Source organism: Ixodes scapularis, unplaced genomic scaffold (assembly GCF_016920785.2).
Source record: "Ixodes scapularis isolate PalLabHiFi unplaced genomic scaffold, ASM1692078v2 PGA_scaffold47__10_contigs__length_4178495, whole genome shotgun sequence".
Taxonomy (NCBI): Eukaryota; Metazoa; Arthropoda; class Arachnida; order Ixodida; family Ixodidae; genus Ixodes; species Ixodes scapularis.
In genome coordinates this window covers 2,063,078-2,083,005 of record NW_024609876.1, presented here as the reverse complement: position 1 = coordinate 2,083,005, position 19,928 = coordinate 2,063,078, and the positions used below count along the sequence as shown (strand labels likewise).

At 44.1% G+C, this 19,928-nt stretch overlaps 1 protein-coding gene and 1 non-coding gene across 3 annotated transcripts in view; one reads left to right on the top strand and one right to left on the bottom strand.

Annotated features, from left to right (window-relative positions):
• Positions 1–19,928, bottom strand: part of LOC8030216 (serine/threonine-protein kinase PLK2) — a 317,717-nt gene that overhangs the window by 12,254 nt on the left and 285,535 nt on the right. For both annotated transcript variants that reach the window (XM_042293145.1, XM_042293146.1), the window contains exons 3-9: positions 15,772–15,888; positions 12,693–12,910; positions 10,580–10,675; positions 8,720–8,959; positions 6,552–6,681; positions 4,991–5,105; positions 1,676–1,750 (exon numbers count right to left, since the gene is read on the bottom strand). In XM_042293145.1, coding sequence (XP_042149079.1) covers positions 1,676–1,750; positions 4,991–5,105; positions 6,552–6,681; positions 8,720–8,959; positions 10,580–10,675; positions 12,693–12,910; positions 15,772–15,888 — 991 coding nt within the window. The remainder of the gene's footprint in view (positions 1–1,675; positions 1,751–4,990; positions 5,106–6,551; positions 6,682–8,719; positions 8,960–10,579; positions 10,676–12,692; positions 12,911–15,771; positions 15,889–19,928) is intronic.
• Trnam-cau lies at positions 17,226–17,298 on the top strand. The gene has a single exon. It is a non-coding gene; the product is annotated as a tRNA-Met (tRNA).

Below are 19,928 nucleotides of genomic sequence, written 5' to 3'. Positions count from 1 at the left end.
GCCCGCAGGTTCCGAAGAAGTGAGCAACATTCGCGCGGGCGAGACGAGAAAGGCGCGTTGCCGAAGGACAGGGATGCAAGGGAGATGCCGATGGGAAAGTGGTAGCGACCAAGCCATTCCGGGAACCAGTTCCTCGGCGGGGGACGCTCCCCAAGGAGAAAATAAACAGCACCATTTTTGGTTTGTTTCACCAAAGTTGGACGTCTTCTCTTTTCGTCGTCAAAGAACACGAACAGCAACCCACACATGAAAACTAGCGTCACCCGAACAAATACTGGTCTTCAGTCGACCGTTAGAACAGCCATCCACAGAACACAAAACTTTGGCATGACTACCATTTTGCAGAATCCTTCCAGTACCATGTTCCCAAAGTAAACAGTATACACCGACATCTGAAACCGTGTTCTTTTTTTATTTTATTTTTTTGCCCATAGTTGCTTGTTTCGCGTTCAGCGTAGCAAGGAGAAAAACAATTATGCTGTTTTATTTACGGTTTAGTAATCATTTCCAGCCCGATTTATACTTTTCATGGTTATTCAAGCGGAAATTAGAACAGTATTCCTAAAAATCGCAAACCAAAACGTGACCGAAGGCATGTCTCTCGTTTCGACCAATTGCTGACGCGTCTCTTGTGACGTCGCGCTTCTTGGCCCCGCATCAGTCGCGTGAGCTCCACTTCTCCCGACTTCTCCCGCAACTCTCGGGGCGTCGCCTTAGTCGATCCCGGTACAATTATTACCGCGACTGTTTAATTGATTTGCGCGGCACACAAGCGCCGGTTTCGGCTGAAACTTGGGCAACGTGCCCTGAGACGTGCCTGAAACCCAATTCAATCTTTAAAACAAATATCCGAAAATGGCTTCATTGTCCCTTAAGTCATTAGAGTGTGACGATATAAATCAGTTTTTATAATTATTTTTACCTCAAGAATCGTAGTAAAAGAAGGTGTATGGCAAGCAAGGGTTCTATATTGCATTGTTTGCATGTCGAAGCACGAAGAGGGGAATGCCTATCGAAAGGCAACATAAAGAATGTGTAGATAACGCTCAATGACGAGGTAGCCAAGCTCGTGCCATCATTGATTGAGGTCGGGGGGGGGGGGAACGAATGCACGTGGGTGCATTTGGGGGGGGGTAAATAAACGCACGAGGTGCACAGGCAGATAAACTTGCATGCTGTATAACTCCTCGTGAAATTATACTAATCTCCCCCCTTCATGTTACGAATTAAGACACTTGTATGAACATTTAAAGTCGGTGATTTATTTTATGAAAATGTGTACACGTTCCAAATTTCTACCGTGGGTTGAAAACGCTTCACTAGGGCACCAATTTGGCAACGGGGCATTCCTCAGCAAGTTACAAAACGACAGAGGGGAAGGAAATAGGCGGGGTGGAAAAATCATACCTTTGGTTTCTAGGCTAGGTGGTACAAGCTACTGCCCGTAATAAAAGGTACAGCCATTAGCATTCCTTCATTCAGTATGACCGGGGAAGGAATCGTGCGTTTCTGATCTTCAAGCAAGGTGGTGCAAGTTACCGCCCATCATAAAAGATACAGCCGTTAACATCCATTCATCCAAGCTCGACTGTCAGACAACCTACACACTCCAGACGCAAGATGACGGCGCCCAGAGACTACACTTGCGCACGTGCATGGTGGCAGCCAAACTTACAAGAGGGAGTATCTTCGAGGCAAGCCAGCAGCAGCTTGTGGAGGACAAGGGTGGGACTAGACTTGGTTCTTGAGCCTGCAACACAGCGGGCAGTGCAAGCCACTTGGTCAAACTCCAGCCACGTCTACGAATCTGTGCGGATGGCAAACATTCTGAATTTCTCTATTCGGAACAAATTATACATTTAACCGTCGTCCAGACAGGTCAGAGAGATCGACTGAGGCCAGTTTGTGTTCGCGTTGTCCACACTCGGCATTCTTTTTGTTATAATTGTATTCCATTCACCCCTAAGCCGACAGTGCGGTGGGAGCTACGTGCTCGTCAAACCAATCACACGTCTATCCTTCGCCACGTGACAACGCTCCCACCCGCGCTCACGTGCAGAAAGACGGGTCAGGTGATGAAAAGGAAGCGGTTCTTTAGTGTGGCAGGTGTGTAGCTCCGACTGCACTCTCAGCTTAAAGGGGCAGTGCAACGATTTTAACATCGAAAGAATTTGCAGCTTGTATTTTTCCAGCGGAGCTGTTAAGGGCTAGTTTCCCCAGGATCGTGTCCCTCGCAGAGAAATGTCAACACAAAACTCTGGACAGCTACCGCCATTTATGAGCAACGGCGGCAACCAGACAATCGGCTTGCTCATAGATGGCGACAACCTTTCCGGCCTTTCCAATCTGGGAATTTCTCTAGGCGTCGTCATAGATGTCATTCTCGAGGTCGTCCTAAACGTTGTCCTTGAGGTCGTTCTTGAGGTTGTCCAAGAGGTTGTCCTCGAGGTCGTCCTAGACGTTGTCCTTGATGTCGCCCTCTATGTCGTCCGAGAGGTTGTCCTCGAGGTCGTCCTAGACGTTGTCTTCGAAATCGTCCTAGAAGTCGTCCTTGAGGTCGTCCAAAACGTCGTCCCCGAGGTCGTCCTAGGCGGCGTGCTTAAGGTCGTCTAGATGTCGTCCCTGAGGTCGTCCTCGAGGTCGTCCTCTAGGCGTCATCCCCAAGGTCGTCTTAGAAGTCGTTCTTGAGGTCGTCCTAGACGTCGTCCTTAGGCGTCGTCCTTGAGGTCGTACAAGAAGTCGTCCTTGAGGTCATCTGACCATAGTACAGCTTTGCTGGTCTTCCTTCTTCACCAGAGTAGAAAGGCTGAAAGTTTTTTTATATTATCTATCGATCGGCGCAAGCGAGAGAAAATGTGACATCTTCCTTCGAGATACTGCAATTCCGCCGCGCAACGCAAAGGAAAAAGGAACACATTTTGTCCCGATCTGCAGTTGCCTACGGCGGTACTCGGAACTACGATGTGACGTCAATCGAAGTACACAAGTCTTCGGGGTGCCATCTACCAGAAGTCAACAAAACCGTTTCCTCTGCATCGCTACCCTCCCTATCTTTCCTGTGGCAAACCGTCTTTTGCCACAGATGCTTTCCAGACATAATGCGGCTTTCCAGACATACGACCGAATATGCTCTGGGCTTCCCAAGAGATACAGCGCAAGAGAAAGAAGAAAAGACAGAAAAGCAGAGATAAAAAAAAAGAAGCAGATTTCTTTGCCACAACGGGTTGAGATGGTTCCGAGTGCTTGGTTCACTTTTGCTGTGAGCTGCTGCAAGGGCTCTGCTCGGCGCTGCTGCATTTCAATATTCTATTTTCTGCACGCTCCATCTACTGTGTCTCATGCTCAAACAGGCTCCAAGAAAGTCGCATTTACGCTGTAAACACGAAAGATGGCACTCACAAGTAAGACATCCACAAAGCGTACACGCGCTTGCCTTGCACGACACAGGACCACTTCATGCAATCTAGTATCCACAAGGGTACACGGTTTTTCCACACTGATGCATCACATCCCGTGTTACCACTGCCTTTACCACAGTAGTATGACAAAGGGGCAACTTTTTTCTTTGCTTTCATGCCTGATCATTAAATTAATTAATGAAATCCTAATTGGAACAGGGAAAAACAGAAAAAAAGAGAAATGAACCTTCCGACCTAAATTATATATTTATTTGCACTCTTTTTTCTTTTTTTCATTCAATCTAAATGCCTCAATGACTTGTTTGTTACGTGATCTGCACCTCAGCACAGATGCGGGCAGGGTCGAGGAAGTTAATAAAGTACATAAAATATAAGGTTCATGTTGAGTTTGTTTACTTAATATCTCAATGATTAATCGGAAAGTCAGATCATAAAACAGCGTCATCAGCACTGCACCGATGCGACAGGCGAATGATATGTGAAAATAATAAATGCAAAGCCACAAATAAAAATATCATGCCCATCTAGCAGCTCATTCAAAAGTAAGTTTCGCGGCAAGCTCGGTGGCGCAATCTCTTTGGGAGCACCTAAACTTGCAAAGATCTAGTTTCGGTTTCGGAATTGTATGCCTGCATGGCTGTCGCTCATTTTGCCCTTTGGTGCCACATCGCAGCATCAAGTCATCACGACACGGGACCAAAGGTAATAAAGAGGTTGCGATTAAAACAAAAATAACAAAGGAATTCACTGATACTTTGAAACAAAGTTTGATCATGCATAAGATGCAATCGTTTTGTAGATGCTGTACATTCGTTTTTCTTGTGTAAAAATCAAATCGTGCTGTTATTTCATTAGGTTACCCTTTCTTCAATCTAAGCCCCCGTAAATGAAGATTTTCTGTCCGACACCAGAAATAGACCCCCCCCCAAACAAAAAGAAAAAGAAAAGATGGCAAACAAGCTGTAATTGTGCTGTGTATGTTTAGACAGCTAGTAAGAAGTCAGTCAGCCCCAATAGCTGTCTGGTGTCAATTCGTTGACGAGAAATTTTGCCAGAGCACTATGACTGCTAGCCTGGAGGTCTTTAACGTGCATCACGCAATACGACCACAGGCCGGTACAATGCCCATCCAGATCAAAACAGGGGTGGGGACTAAGCCCACAACTCCTGGGTTCTGCAGAGCAAGATTTTGCTCCAAGTGCTTCAACCTCAACAGGCTTCTACAAACATCAGACAAAAATATAGAAGGAAGCAATATAAAAAAGAGAAAAGTTAGCCTTTACACACTTTATGCAAGACTTGTTTATTTGTAATTCAAACATGCACAGCGTGGTTGAGCAGAGGAAGCAAGCTTAACCAGCTAGCTTAGCTCATTCCCCTTGTAAATTATCTTCTTAGTTACATGAGCACGTCTTACCTCATGAATAACCAACTATACTAAGCTTAGCTAATTCCCTCGTAACTTTTTCTTGTCTCGTAGTTTCTAACTGGGATTCAACAAGAACTGACAGAATATAAAGACGTAATTCTATATTAATACCCGCTAAACTCTGAGAAGAAAGTCTACTTACGTTTTTCAGGGCAGAGGACACGACTGAGGGTCATCATGAGCCCCCCGTGCATTGTCTTGGTAGGCGTTGGCTCCGCCTTGGAGGCAGGTGCGGTGTCCGCAGGTTTGGCTTGAGGCTGGAAGTGGGCAACACACACTCTTACAGTCTGCGCTCGACTCTGAACACAACATTTGGCACATTTTGTTTTTAACGAAAGTCCCACCCAGTAAGCCACGTGGAGCGTGGGAGCGACAGCTGCGCTGCACAATATCTACAATTTTAAGTATGAGTGCAAAGACAATATGAGTGCGAATTGAGCAATGGCATTCCGCCATTTGCCGTCAGTGGTCCACAGCATTGCTGTGGTGTGGACTCGCGTTCCGAGAGCATCTGCAGCTACTTTTGAACTCGGCAATCGAATGCGAATTGAGTGGTCCTCAGCATTGCTGTGGTGCGGACTCGCGCTCCGACAGCATCTACAGCTACCTTTGCACTCGGCGATCGAAAACAGGTTTCAAATAAAATAAGGCTTATGTTTTCTCGGAGAGGCCTTATTTTGCTTCGCTAAACAAAGTGCCCCTTCCTTTCTTTGTGATAAATATTCCCCTCTACTCCCGATCAGTTAACATAGAATTTGTTAGTATATGACTGGCTCCTAGAAGTTCTCCGATATCGAAATTTTTGGAAGTACTTCCTGTAATGTAGGCTCCTGTAAACCACCTCTTCCTGTAATGCATATCCCGCAATATTATGCACTTCCTGTAAAGCACTGCCTGTAATACAGAATACTGCAAAGCTTTTTTTGTAATGCTCATCCTATAATACATTTCCTGTAAGCAGGAGCCACGCACGAAAATTCACCTCTATAAAAAAGCACCGGAGAAAGCGTGGAAGCAGTCAGCTTCAAACCAATTGCAATGAACAAAAGCGAGTTTGAGATGTCGCCACAAGGCAGCGAACGTACGTATGGTGGGAGAGTGTGCAGAATACAAGGGGGAAGAAAAGAGGAAGTCAAAATCGGGGGGTTTAAGTGCCAAACCAACGAAGGCCTTTTGGCTCGTCCCAGTGTAGGACTGAGGATTAATTTCGACCACCCAGGGATCTTGCGACATGCAACCAGAAGCTTGGTTACACGGTGCAGTCTCCGCAATAAGCATCCGCCGAATTGCGAGCACCTTGACCGGGATTCGAACCTGCCACACGGGAATCTGCAGGCTGGCGCTTTGCCTCGGCGCCACCGAGGTGGCGGGAAAAGGAAACAATCACACGCTTCGAAGGAACCGGGAAGACGTGAAATAGCAGGATCAAAGCTGGACTGTGTGGCCGCAAGAGACGCATACTTCATGTTTTACTCTCTTTTGAGCACTAGCTTTGGCAGGACTTTTTTTCAGAGACACTATAGCTATGCACGATTACGTTTAGGCCATCAAGGCAAAAAATGCACACTAAGTTCATCTTCACAACATTACCACAAAGCAACACAAACCATCTTCTGTATTACTGCTGCCTCTGCTACAAAAAAAAAAAAAATTTTTATTTTTTTTAAGTTTAGGATTTTATTTTGAATCCTGAGGCCTCCCACCTTGTGATTGCTGGAGTCCAGCGTGTAAGGCTTCTTCTGCTGCGGCTGCACCTGGAGCTTGGACACCAGTGCAGTCACCTTCAGCGTCTCCTGGGAGTGTGCTCCGTCACACTCCTCGGTCGGAGACAACCTGCGACGGAGACCCCCAGTACGTCACCCAAAGTGTGCAGTCTATGTTGGAGCCACCGACACACACGGGCACCCTTAACCGCATTTAAGTGTGACTGAAGTGTTATGGGTGCTAGTGTAATTGAGCTATAGCTGGCAGTAACTGCCAATCATACTTCAGCATAGCTGCAGTTTAAGATGCCCATTGAACAACCTTAACAGCAGTTAGGTCCAACCTCAGTCATGCTTAACTGTGGCTAATAGGGTAAGAGCAAGCTACACTCCAGCCATCTTGGTGCCTAAAATCATTTTGCCAGTTAATCAAAACTTTATCTTAAATCGCAGAAAGCACTTTTCTGTTCCTCAGAATCGCTCAAACAGTTGGCGACAGAACAAGACACTATTGCCCGAGCTTCCTGGCATTGTATCTCAAGTTCAGAAAGTCGCCTTATCGAACCGCAACGATCACCAATTGTGCCCACTCTGCCTTGTCACCAATTGTGCCCACTCTGCCCTGAACACTAAAATGCCTCTAAGATAATTGTAAAACAGAATGCCGACACTCTATTATCTTATTCGGTGGCTCCAGTCTATACTGGGCATGTAATCTTTCAATAGCTTTTATTGACTCCAGGGTGAGAGGAAATGGATTGTGGCATTCACCCTGCTGAGATCGAAGACGAAAATACAGAAAAAAAAACGTCCTCGATGCGTGCTCTACGGCACCCAAACTGGTCATGGGAATGAGAACCATTCTTTTACTTGATTTTCCTCAAATCATTTTGACTATGGAAAAATATCTTAGATTTGAGTCCTTGAAGTGAGGTTGCGGGTCATTTTTCTCATAAATTTATAAATGGTACTTGCGTTGTGAGACTCGTTTAAAAGGTTCTTATCTTATCTCCACTTCTTTTTTTTTTTAAATTCAAATCCTGGGTGGTCAGCTGGCAGGAGCGCTCGGGTACGGGTTGTAACCTTTCTGCACAGCCTTGCACGCCACCCAGGATCACATTTCTGTCTCGGAAGTAATGATAATAATAATAATAATAATGATTATTATTATTATTCTGAAACATGCTTTTATGTCGGGGCCCGGTGTCTCAAAATAGAGGCCTGCTTTGGAATCTCTCAACATAAATATTGTCTTCATTTTTTTTTCTAGTACAGCTTTGATGGGTGCCCAAAATGTGAAAGCACACGCACACCCACAACTTTGGCTGTATGGCCACAGAGAGTAGTTCACAAGTATAGAGGCCCTGGCAAAAAGTCTGAGTGAATGAGAGTGTCACTCCCGTTGCAACATCCCGACACCTGGCTGCCGAAGCTTCCGTGGACTGCCCAGCTGGAGGGCGACATGCAGCAGAACAAGCGTCTGCCACGTCCGCCACCGCCAGTGTGACACTGCCAGGATCGCGGCCCGCGACAGCGTGACAGTTCAATGACGTTGTCGGATAAAAATCGAGGAAGCACTCTTTAGGACATGGTAAACACACCAGTCAGAGACATGTTCCAGGCACTGCAATATTGCCGTGTGCATGGATGAATGCCACTCCATACTTCTGAAAGATATGCATTTACTCTTACCCCAAATGATTTGACATTTGCTCGGTATGTTCGAGATACCAAGTGTAATGGATGAGGAGGCCGACACAACTTTGCCCAGTCGGTCTCCAGAGCGTTTGAGGCTCCGAGCGTAGTGGATAAGGAGCCCAGCGTGGCCTTGCCGATTCGCTCCAACTCTCGGGATCTTGGGCTAGCTGGCCGTCACGCTGACACCTCGAACTCACTGTTGCCGCCTTCGACACCCACTGCTGCTTTTTTGACGCTCATTCTTTCGTTTGTTTCTGGCACAAGTTCGCCGATTAAACCTTTACTTTCAGTTTTATGCTCGTCAATCTATTTTCATCCGCAACAATATTGTGCCACGAAAAGAGTTTCTTTTTTGGGGGCAAGTTCATTTTGTGACAAACGTGACCACCCCCGGAACAAAGAAAGATGTCTTTATGGACGAGTCTTTCGTAAGATGTAAAGGCCAGAAGTGACCTTGAATGGGGACCCACCTTGCAACGGTTCTGGTGGCCAGGTGGTCCGGCACGGAGACGTCGGTGAAGAAGGGGTGCTGCAGCACCTGTGCCACGCTGGGCCGGGACTCCGGGTCCGGATGCAGCATGGCGGCGATGAGCTGCCGGGCGGGCTCGGACAGCGAGGGCGGGATGGTGTAGGCGTTGCGCATGATTCGCTGGTACGTCTCACTCAGCGTAGACGTCTCGAAGGGCGGGTAGCCCACCAGCATCGCGTACCTGCCCCCAGGGACGGCAGTTAGTGCCTCGTCAAGGACGCGGTAAATGCAACCTTTTTCCCTCCCAGGTGGTAGTAATGGCGTCGTTGGAAAATCCTAATGTATCATGTTTTCTGGACTATTATAGTTGACAAACTAAAACATTAAAATTTTATGCATTGAAAGGATCTGCATTTCGTAGGATTGTTTGTTACGAAAAGAAGGGACGAATCATGTGAATCGCAGATATTAATAATAATAATAGTAATAATAATAATAATAATAATATTAATAATAATAATAATAATCTTTATTTCCCATTTTGAATGGCGGAGACCAAGAAAAAAGTCGAATATTAAGATATAATTTCAGTAGGATACAAGCTTACAAGATTTTGCGAATAAAGCGGGCATTTGTAAGGAAGTGCTATATATGAGAAGTGTTTACATGCAAACTATCTAAAAAAATATTTGATTTTGAACTAAAGTTTGTTTTTGAGGACTATGCCCCGGGTGCAGACGATACCCCAGAAAATATGGTACTAAACACTCAACCCGTAGAGTACTAAATATTAAAAAAGAAATGAAAGCCATCTACAACTCCCTGTAAAGCCGGATTAGAGCGCAGCTCTTGAGGAGGAGGATGGAAGGGTACTGAGGGGATAGGTAACTCCCTGAGGTCACGTGACCTCAGGGGGGGGGGGGGGGGGGTATGTGAGAGTAACTCATAACCCTCGTGACCCTCATGAGGGTAACTCTTTTGAGGGTAATTAACCCTCAAAATCCTCGTGAGGATAACGCTCGTGACCCTCGTGACGGCAATCCTCGTGATCCTTGTGACGGTAACCCTCGTAACCCTCACAAGGGTAACCCTCGTGACGTCATTATGGGAAACTAGCCATAATGCAACGTGCAGTTACGCCGTTGCATGCAACGCGAGGTTACGCCGCTTGCACGCAATGCATTGCATGCAAGCTTTGTATGTGCATTACATGCAACATTCAGGTTGCGTGCAATGTATGGGTTGCAGGGAACACGGGGGTTGCATACAACGCACATGCAACGTGTGGTTTTGCCGCTTGCATGCAACACGTTGCATGAAATTTTCTCATGCGCATTGCATGTAACGCGCGGTGACGGATACGGCGACGCCGCTCAAGCCAGAGACGGGCGAATAAAAGAGTCTAAAAAAGTAACACTTTATTTTTACAATATTCTCAAGTTTCAACGTTTTCTGCAATTTCATCAAAAATCTATAATTACAAATCAAGCGAATATGAAACTGTCATTACTAAAATGCCTCGTTTGTATGCATAAAAGGTGTTTCTCAAAATTTGAGTCATCGGCTTGCCCCTCTCCATGTAAACGTGGGGCTCTACGAAATATCAAAGGTGGAGTGGATGCAATCGTGCATGCCCACTGAGAGGGTGAGTGTGACAGGATTTGATTCGATTTGATATTTATTTGAGCCCTCCAGTATGAGTTTTCTACCCTCCACAATGCTGCAAAATCTCATGCACCTCGAGCATGTACATGCAGCCGAAGCACAGCAGAAGGTATGGAGCCCATGCCAGAGGCCGGACGTTCAAAAAACGCGTCCTGTCGTTCCCGCTCCGTCAGTGACTACAGCTAAGGCAACTCACATGATGCAACCCATGGCCCAGACGTCGGCGGCAAATCCGTGACCTTGCATCTTGAGCACCTCCGGCGCTATGTAGTTGGGCGTGCCACATACGGCACTGAAAATGGGGGTCACAAACGGTTTAGGCAATTCCATGAGGTACAATAGTTAAAAACACCACCGTTTCTTTTTACTAAATTGGCCACACGACACAGACCATTGCTTCCTCACACTAGCGTCGGGAGAGGGACCAAGGACCACTATTGAGGATGTGGTTGCCTGCTTTCTAGGTCTCCCAAACTATTGCTTTCGCGAGGGTAACTATTGTATTTGCTCTTGCAGAACACACATACAGCCAATCGCTACATTCCACACAAAAGTAACAATGTCAAGAAAACGATTCTCCGTAAACATGCAACCTGCACAAACGTTATCCCTGTTCCATAAATAGCTGGTATCTTTCTGTCCATCGCAGTGGTTAGAAATCCTAGCGCTCTGTGGAAAAACAGTGGTTAGATATCCTAGTGCTCTGTGGAAAAACAGACTCACAGGCTTTGTTCATACAGAGTGTGTCTATTACTCAAGTCAATACGGTATGTAGGCATAGTGTTACAGCCAAACAGTTTTACTCGAGAAATGCGGAACAGAATCGGCAACCGAGAGAAATATAACTAAGCCAGCAGACCTTTCCCAGAATTCAACTTCATCTAGTGGATCAAATATCACTCAAACTTTTTCAGATTAATGACGATAAAAATGTAGCACTTCATTGGGCACCACGACTCAAATTAACCAATGGCAGATGGGAACAGGTTCTGTGATGTACAGCCCTTTCTCGGTTCATTTCAATTTCGATGGTGCTAAAGAAACTATCCCTTTATAAAAAGCACTGACTTGAGTAAAGCCCTCCCTAAAATTGACCGCATCAATAGGGATTGTGGGTTAAGTTTGAATCAACTGATTGAAAGTATGATAGAGTTTGAAGGTGGGCTAATCGGTGCATACTGGTAACAGGTAACAGGAGAAAACAGCGCAAAAAAGACAGAAGGACAAGTAGATGAAAGACGCAAACACGGCACTGTGTTTGCATCTTTTGTCTACTCGTCTTTGTGTCTTTCTTGCACCGTTTGAAATAAATGTGCACACAGTGCTAATGCCCAATCTGTGATCTGCGGAAAGCTATTGTCTAGAATGCACGAGTTTTCTGTTATCCACATCGGCGCGTGTCTTCACAACTCCTTCATCAGCCATCAGAAGGTTGCCTTAGCATGCGACAGATATCATACACTCGTGCTGTGTTCTGAATCTTACTCGAGTAGATTTGAGCTACACCCCCCAGGTCATGACACGGAATACCACAAATAGAGTGACGCTAGGCACGAGTAGGTTTTTAATGCTAAGGTGCGAATCCTTTACTCAAGGGCAGTTTACCAATCTCTGTGGGTATCTGAACCGGCAAGTAAAATAGCCGCAAGAGGGATTTTTAGGCGATGCGACTGGCTCCTTGAAAAGATATTACCTAGCGTTCCAGCTGATTCTAATTGGCAGAAGCAAGCCTGCCATTTTCTTTCATTCTCACTCAACTCGGCCGTCTCCAAAAATAGCTTTACATGCTGCTCCTCCCAAAGTACACAAACGCAGTTTATTTCACTTTGAGCCTCTTCACCCCTTTTCTGCACGTGGAATCAGTTGTGAACATTCGAAGCAAGTACAGATTTATGGTAGCCATTTTGCTGTAACAATGGTACCCTTATATTAGGATCATGTAACGGGCTAGTTGGTTGTACATCACAGACATAAAGGTAGCGCTAAAGACGAGGACAAGTGCCTGTCCGTGTCCGTCTTCCACTTGTCCTCATTTTTAGTGCTACCTTTAATTTTGTAATGGTACCTTTAGTTTAATGTCCCCATGGAGCTGGTCACATGACCTCAAAATCCCTCTTGCAAATAAGTTGACCCCCGGGGAAGATAGTCGCAGCGATCAGCAAACTGGCCCTGGAGCGACACTGAGCAAATTTTTTAACATGACCTCAAATGATGATAGTGATCAAAGTGGTTAGGCTGAATTTCAGGAAGGGTCCATCGCAGCTACATCGGCCCTGTGTCCGAGGCAAAGCGGCGGCGGGTGGACTTACTACTTCTTGGTGACTTCGGAGGTGAGCCGTGTGGCCAGACCGAAGTCTGCGATCTTGAGCCTGAGGTCTTCGGCGAGCAGCATGTTGCCAAGTTTGAGGTCCCGGTGCACCACCCCCTGGCCGTGCGTGTACTGCACCCCCTCGGCCAACTGGCGCATGAAGTGGCGCACCTCCGACTCCGTCAGCTGGCCCCTCTGCTTCAGCAGGTGCACCAGCGACTGCAAGGTCATGCACGCGCTCGGGTCACACGCACAGATGTCTGTGCCGCTGACGCTATGCGTCATAGCGTCACATGACACTATGACACATGATGCTCTGACATCAGTGACACTGATGTTTTGTCATGATGTCACGTGATGTCATGCGACATTTATAGGGCCAGCTTCGAGGATTTTGTGTTCGTGGCATGTAGTTTTGATGATGCCAATGGCACGTGATTTCATGAAGTCACATAAAACTACAGTGACGGCTTCATGATGTCATATGACACTATGACACATAATGCTCTAATGTCGCGTGACACTGACGTTACGTCATGATGTCACGTGACGTCATGTGACACCGTGATGTCACATATGACACTGTAACATCATGTGATGTCATGTGACACTGACATCACATGAAACTGTGACATCATTTGACATCACCCTGATACCATGACAAAATTAACCACTGTTATGTCACATGATACTGTGACATCATTGATATAATGATGTCATGTGATATTAACTGCTTTATATATTAACAAAACTCTCACAATGTGCTCTTGAATGGGCTTACTCTGTATGCAAAAGGAGAAGAATGAAGAGGTCCTAGAAATGCTACGCATTTGAACACCTTTGGGAAATGCCAAAAGACGGCCAATTCCTCTGTTACAGACAACATTTTCGGAAACAAACTTTGTCTCATGATGGACGACTCATATTACAGAGAATATTTTCGAGGGAACAGAGGTGTCCGTATTAACGAGACATCACCGCACACTGGTAAACCAGTCGAGGTAATAAGCAGGACACAAGTGTGCCAAATTTAACAGAATTTAGTGTTACTCCCGAGCTCGTAAAAGCTTGTAAATAAACTCCCAGAGCGGCTCAAAACACACAGCACATCCTACGTGTTTCCCAAGTTTATCCATTACATTAAGATACATTTTTTTTAGTATGTCTCGTGATTTTATGGAGGCTCAGCGAGCTAGGGCATCTTAATGGGAAGTGTCGACTGGGTAAATAAAATAGAGTGTGCTTAGAGCTAAAAAACAAACTGTCCACATTATCTGATTAAGTGGCATATATTTAAATAAAATGGGCACATCAGCAAATTTTTTTCTTTGTATCACATATACTGTTGTCATGACTAAAGAAAATCGACATAAAAAAACTTTAAAGCAGCAATGAGCTCAAGACTGTACCTATCCTAAGCCCAACAATGTGAGCACCAAAAACGATATCCAAGGAGTAGCTCATGTTTATGACATCACGTCAAGGGATGGTGCTTTGCATAGGTGCTTTGCTCTTTCAAAAAGGTATGCTGTGTGCAAGTAACATTTTGATTGGATGAGTGTCAGAATGGTAGTTTCTGTGCATTACATGGCGTCTTACCCCTGGGGAATGCCTGTTGCATTCCTTTCACAAATTTCTAATGTTTTAAAGATAAAGGTTGCCTCAGAAATTGTTTTACACTTCTGGGAGGACACCAATTACAATATTCATAACTAAGTGTGCGATATTCACTTAGAGATCTCTTTCAAAAGACTGGATTTTTCACAAGACGACAATCTTTTTGACATACTGCTCACTGTCACTTTATATGTTACAAGCACAGAGCTGGGATTTTCTACAGCAATGACGACAAAAGCGCACATTAGAACAGTGTGAACAAGATCAAATTAAGAAGCTACACTTGGGAACCCGCCAGTTTCAATCAATCCAGAGACTCCTACACAAATTTTTCTTGGGTGTTTTCTAGGTTGTTTTTTTAACACTCTTTACACTATTAAAGTTTTATAAATGATTAAATAAACAAAACATTCCTGCAAGACTGAAACATTTATGCCGCATAAAATAAATGAGTCTACTCACTCAAAAATAAATTTCAAAAATCAGTTTTATGCAACGCTGTAATGTATCATGAAAAGGCGGCTGGCTATGCGGTGAATTTTTTTCTTTAATTTGAGAAGACTTATTTTTATAAAAAGCTATAAATAATTTTTAAAATATTTTCCAATGCATCAACATGAAGAGACTTTTGTGTCAACGAAAAGAAAAACATTGTTGCAGGTTGATGGGGCATTTCATAGACAAAACAGAGAGCAGGAGCAAAGTAAGAACTATCTCCAAAACTTTCTTTTCTGTTTTTATGCCCACTAAAATGGTTCTTTTTTGGGTTTGTTTCAATGACTTTTACGCACGGCATATTTGTATTTGGAATGGTTCCTTCCATATTTTCACAAGACAAAATCAAAATTTGGATGAACCATCGCTAAAAAAGACAGTGGTGTAGTAGTATACAAAGTTATCTTTGCTATTTACTGAAGACGAGTTTGATGCGCTCGTGCCCCTGCTGTCGACGGATTCCAGCAAGGTAAGCTCGGCTGGCACAGCAAACTTGTTATTAAATAATCTTGCATTTACGAAAATACAGCAAGCAGGCAACCTGGCAGAATGAAGAGTTTAGATTGTACCCTTGGGGTGGGGGCCTTTCTCAGTCAGGACTAGAAGTTTGGGTGTGAGGCACAGGGTGAACCCTGCAGCTTTGTTGATGTGTCATGTTTGAGACCAGCTTATTTTAAGTACAGGAGCATTTGTCCAGTTCAGAAGGTTGTTTGCATTTTCTTTTGCTGTGCAAGTGTAGTTTTTTTAGCATGTCCTTGAAAACAAGATGTTCTGCAGCTTGGTGGCATTGTGGTTGCGTATAGACAAGAAAGATGATTAAAGAAACGACTTAGCAGAGTGTGAGAGACCCTTCTGACGAAGCCCTGGCACCCATTTCTTTTTTCTGCAACCGTAATCTTTATCCAGTCTTGTGTTAATGTCACTATGGCGTGCATTTACTTGGTGACGCGTCACCTCTCGCTGCATACCTTGCGGGGGCAGTATTCCAGGATGATGTAGATGTTTTCCGAGTCTCCAAAGAAGCCGTGAAGTCGCACCACATTCTTGTTCACCAAGGGGCGGTGTAGGTCAATCTCACGGAGGATCTGCAATTCAGAAGGAAACCACCGAGCCAAACGACTTACTACCCATTTTTCTTTGAGCACACCCAATTCGCTGGTTAGGCACTGCACCAGAGCTCCCTCTGGTATTGTGTACAATGCCACTATGCTCCATTGACCCCTATGCTGACAGTGCAGTGGACGCAACATGCTCGTTTGACCAGTCATATATGTCTATCTTTCACCACGTGACCGCATTCTCTCCCACACCTGATGCGCAGAGAGCAGGGTCAGATGTTGAAAGGTAGGCGGTTGTTTGGTGTGACGAACGTGAGCTCCCACTGCACTGTCAGCTTAGGGATAAACAGAGTATCGGGCCGTATCATAATTATTAATTTATTCCCCGTGTTGCTATTGTAGTTGCCCATTAACCAGTACGGCGGGTACCTGCGTGACACTGAATAATTAAATAAACAACTTTTTATGGCCTACATAAGTTTCACTTGATATGGAAGCGTGGATGGTAGAGAAAGTGAAATCGAAAGGAGGCTCTTAGCCACCCACTCTTTAAAATACAAGCACACAATAAAATGTTTCTAAATAATATATATATATATATATATATATATATATATTTAGCAGAAGAGCATTACGATTGACCTTTCAGGGAGGTAAGTTACATTTTATTAGCTTATTGCCGAGCCCTATGAACCTCAACCCAGCATCATTGAAGCGAGACATTTAAAGTTGTTTGCAGGCTATCCAACCAAAGATAAGGAGATAAATGTGTGTTTTAGTGCCCCTGCAAACCTTCCTCTAATAATCATACGTTTCCCCACTCCTGACTTGTTGCGCTATCATTTGTTGCCTGTTCGGTTAGACTCGATACTCTAGGTACACCGCAACTTGTTTTTTATTTACCACAAACCAACCCCCCCCCCCCCCCCCCACAAAAAAAAAGAAGAAAAAAAAAAAAACAGGGCGTAGATTGCATGCATTAGTGGCACGGAGCGGGACATGAAGGTACCCTAGCACGGACGAGAGTCGTATCTGGCGTGGACCACGTGGACCAACGACCAAAGTCGGAGCGAGGGAGGAAACACCGAGAGAGGTTTGGCGTTTCCTCCGAGAGATGGCGCATCAAGTCTACCCGTTGACTATTTATGTTCTCGACCTTTGCGGGTTCTCCAAACCTATGGAATTCCCCCTTTTTAAGCGGCACTTGCCTTTTGTGTCAAGTAGTTCTATAATCCTGAGAGCTAGTCATGGAGTTTGAGTGATTGAAAGCCATAAACAATGTAAACTACGAACTTTGTCAACCATATTCTGGTACATGTTGCGTACGCTTTGAAAACCGCTCTCTGCGGCACCGTGGATGTACCGCCTCGGTAGCGCAGTAGGCAGCGCGTCAGTCTCATAATCTGAAGGTCGTGAGTTCGATCCTCACCCGGGGCAGGCGGTCAATTTTTTCTTTCCTCTTTTTTTTTTTTTTTTTTTTTTTTTTTTTAGCTGCGGATTACATGAAATATATCTTATCCATTTTAAGAAATCTTATTTTCACAAAATTTGTTTTTATTTATTTATTTATTTATTTATTTATTTATTTATTTATTTATTTATTTATTTATTTATTTATTTATTTATTTATTTATTTATTTATTTATTTATTTATTTATTTATTTATTTATTTATTTATTTATTTATTTATTTATTTATTTATACTTATTTATCAGTGTGTCGAAACGAAAAAAATACGGGTTCGGTTACGGTTACGGTTCAGGTAAATTTATTTTGTTCCGGTTCAGTTCCGGTTCGATTAATTCGATCCGCGAACCGGTTCGGGGCGCTGAACCGGTTCGCGAACCGGTTCGGAAATTATAAATGACAAATTGCAACATCAAAATAAATTACAAATAAAACATCTGAAATCAGCACATACGAAACGGGATACATCGTAGTGTAAGGCTCAGGGATTTCTACCAGGAATGGTTTCTTTATGTGCGCTCAAAGGTTACCTCACCGACGTTTACGCATTCGCACTTAATCTAACTGGGTCCGACGCAGTAGCTGTAACATTCGCGACCTCCTTACAAACCCACTTACAAGTAGAACTCGCTAACTATCCCGCCACCTCGGCGTGTAAGCAATTGAAGGAACAGTGGGGAGAAAATACAGCTTTCTTTATTTGAACTAGCCTTCGGTAACTCAAATTAGACCCTTTCATTAAACAAGATACGGAATATTAAAAAGCACTTCACCGAACGCAACGCCAGAAGGACGTAATAGGATAAATATTAAAATAGAAGAGTTCGCTGTCTCACAAATATGTTAGCTTCTAAGTGCCTACACGAAACCGGATGCATTATTATCAAACTCCACAGCCTTTTCTTTTCTCATTCCGATGGAAGCAAGCTTCAAGAACTCGCGCGTTCTAGAAACGTGTTATGAAATGAGCACACAGCAGCATTTAGGATTTACGAGATTGTAGGAAAATAAACTCCCGTGACGCGATTTTTTTTTTTTTTTTTTGCACAGCCTTCCAATTTTTTTTTTTTTCCGTGCAAGCCGCGACCAGCGCAATACTGGTTCCTATGTCAAGATTCATGGATGCAGCGTTTGTCAAGATTCATGGATGCATCGTTTATATTCCTAAGACTGAGTGGAGAAGAAAAATATGTAAGCGAGGTGTGTGTCAGTTGACGGCACTTAAAAAACAAATGGCATTGATAGCACATTCATTGTCAACAGCGCGTGGCCGAACCGTTTTGACATGAGGCGGTAACCGTTATTTTTTTTCCGGTTCAGTTCCGGTTCGGGTTCATCGCGATAACAATATAACGGTTCGGGTTCGGGTTTTGTTCCGGAAAAAATACCGGTTCGGTTCCGGTTTTCGGTTCGGTTCGGTTCCGGTTCGACACCCTGTTATTTATTTATACCTTTTTATTTATTTCTTTATTTATATTTATTTCTTTATTTATTTTTATTATTATTATTATTATTATTCCGTTCTTGGCCCCCTTCTGTTTTCAGTTTTTGTGAATGATGTTTCGGCTGTGACCTTCACTCTTCCTTTCTACAATATGCAGATGACATTAAGATGCTTATAGAAGTGCAAGACGAACGCGACTGTGTTCTGCTACAAAATGATGTATATGCATTCGAAAACTGGTGCAATCAGAATGCCCTAAAACTAAATAGTTCGAAAACTAAAGTCATGTCCTACACTCGAAAGACACATAATATTATATTCTCTTATGACATTCAGTCAGTTCTTTTGACACGTGTGAATGAAATCAAAGACCCTGGAGTTGTATTTGATAGTACATTACGCTTTTCGAGTCATGTTGACCATATTGTGAGCTCAGCTTTACGTACGCTTGGTATCACGTGCCGCATTACTAAAGAGTTTAATAACCCTAGTACTTTTGTCACACTGTACAGTGCTTTATGTCGACCACACGTCGAGTATGCCTCTGTTGTATGGAATGGAATCAGCGCAACAACCTCGGCTAGAATCGAACGTGTTCACAATAAGTTCTTATGTATCTACAGACATCGTTTCTCGTCGCGCAATGCGTCTACCTCAAACGATGATCCAGCAGTCCCAGTCCAACATAGCTTGGCATTGCCCACCCTGCGGCGTAGGAGAGAACATGCCGACATCCTATTTCGGTACAAACTTATTCATGGCATCACTGACTGCACATCATTGATATCAAATGTGCGTTTGAAAATTCCCGTAAAAACTACAAGGCAAAATGCATCCTTCTACAATGCTCCCGTAACTAATCTTCACGACCCCGTGTCGAAAATTGAGCACACCTACAATTCCTTTTTTACAGACTCTATTGATATATTTAACAATAACACACCGGAGTTCATCAAAGCGCTAAAGTTCCTCACCTAAATTTGGCTTCCCATTTTTTGCACCTGATTAAGTTGCTCAGAACCAATTTTTATACTCTCGCTTTCCTTTCCTTTCGCTATCGTGGTGGTATAGCCTAGCGAGTTTATGTGACATATGTGATCTTTTTTAAGTGTTTTATTGTTTACTGTTTGTTTGTTGTATGTAGTGTTGTTTTTCA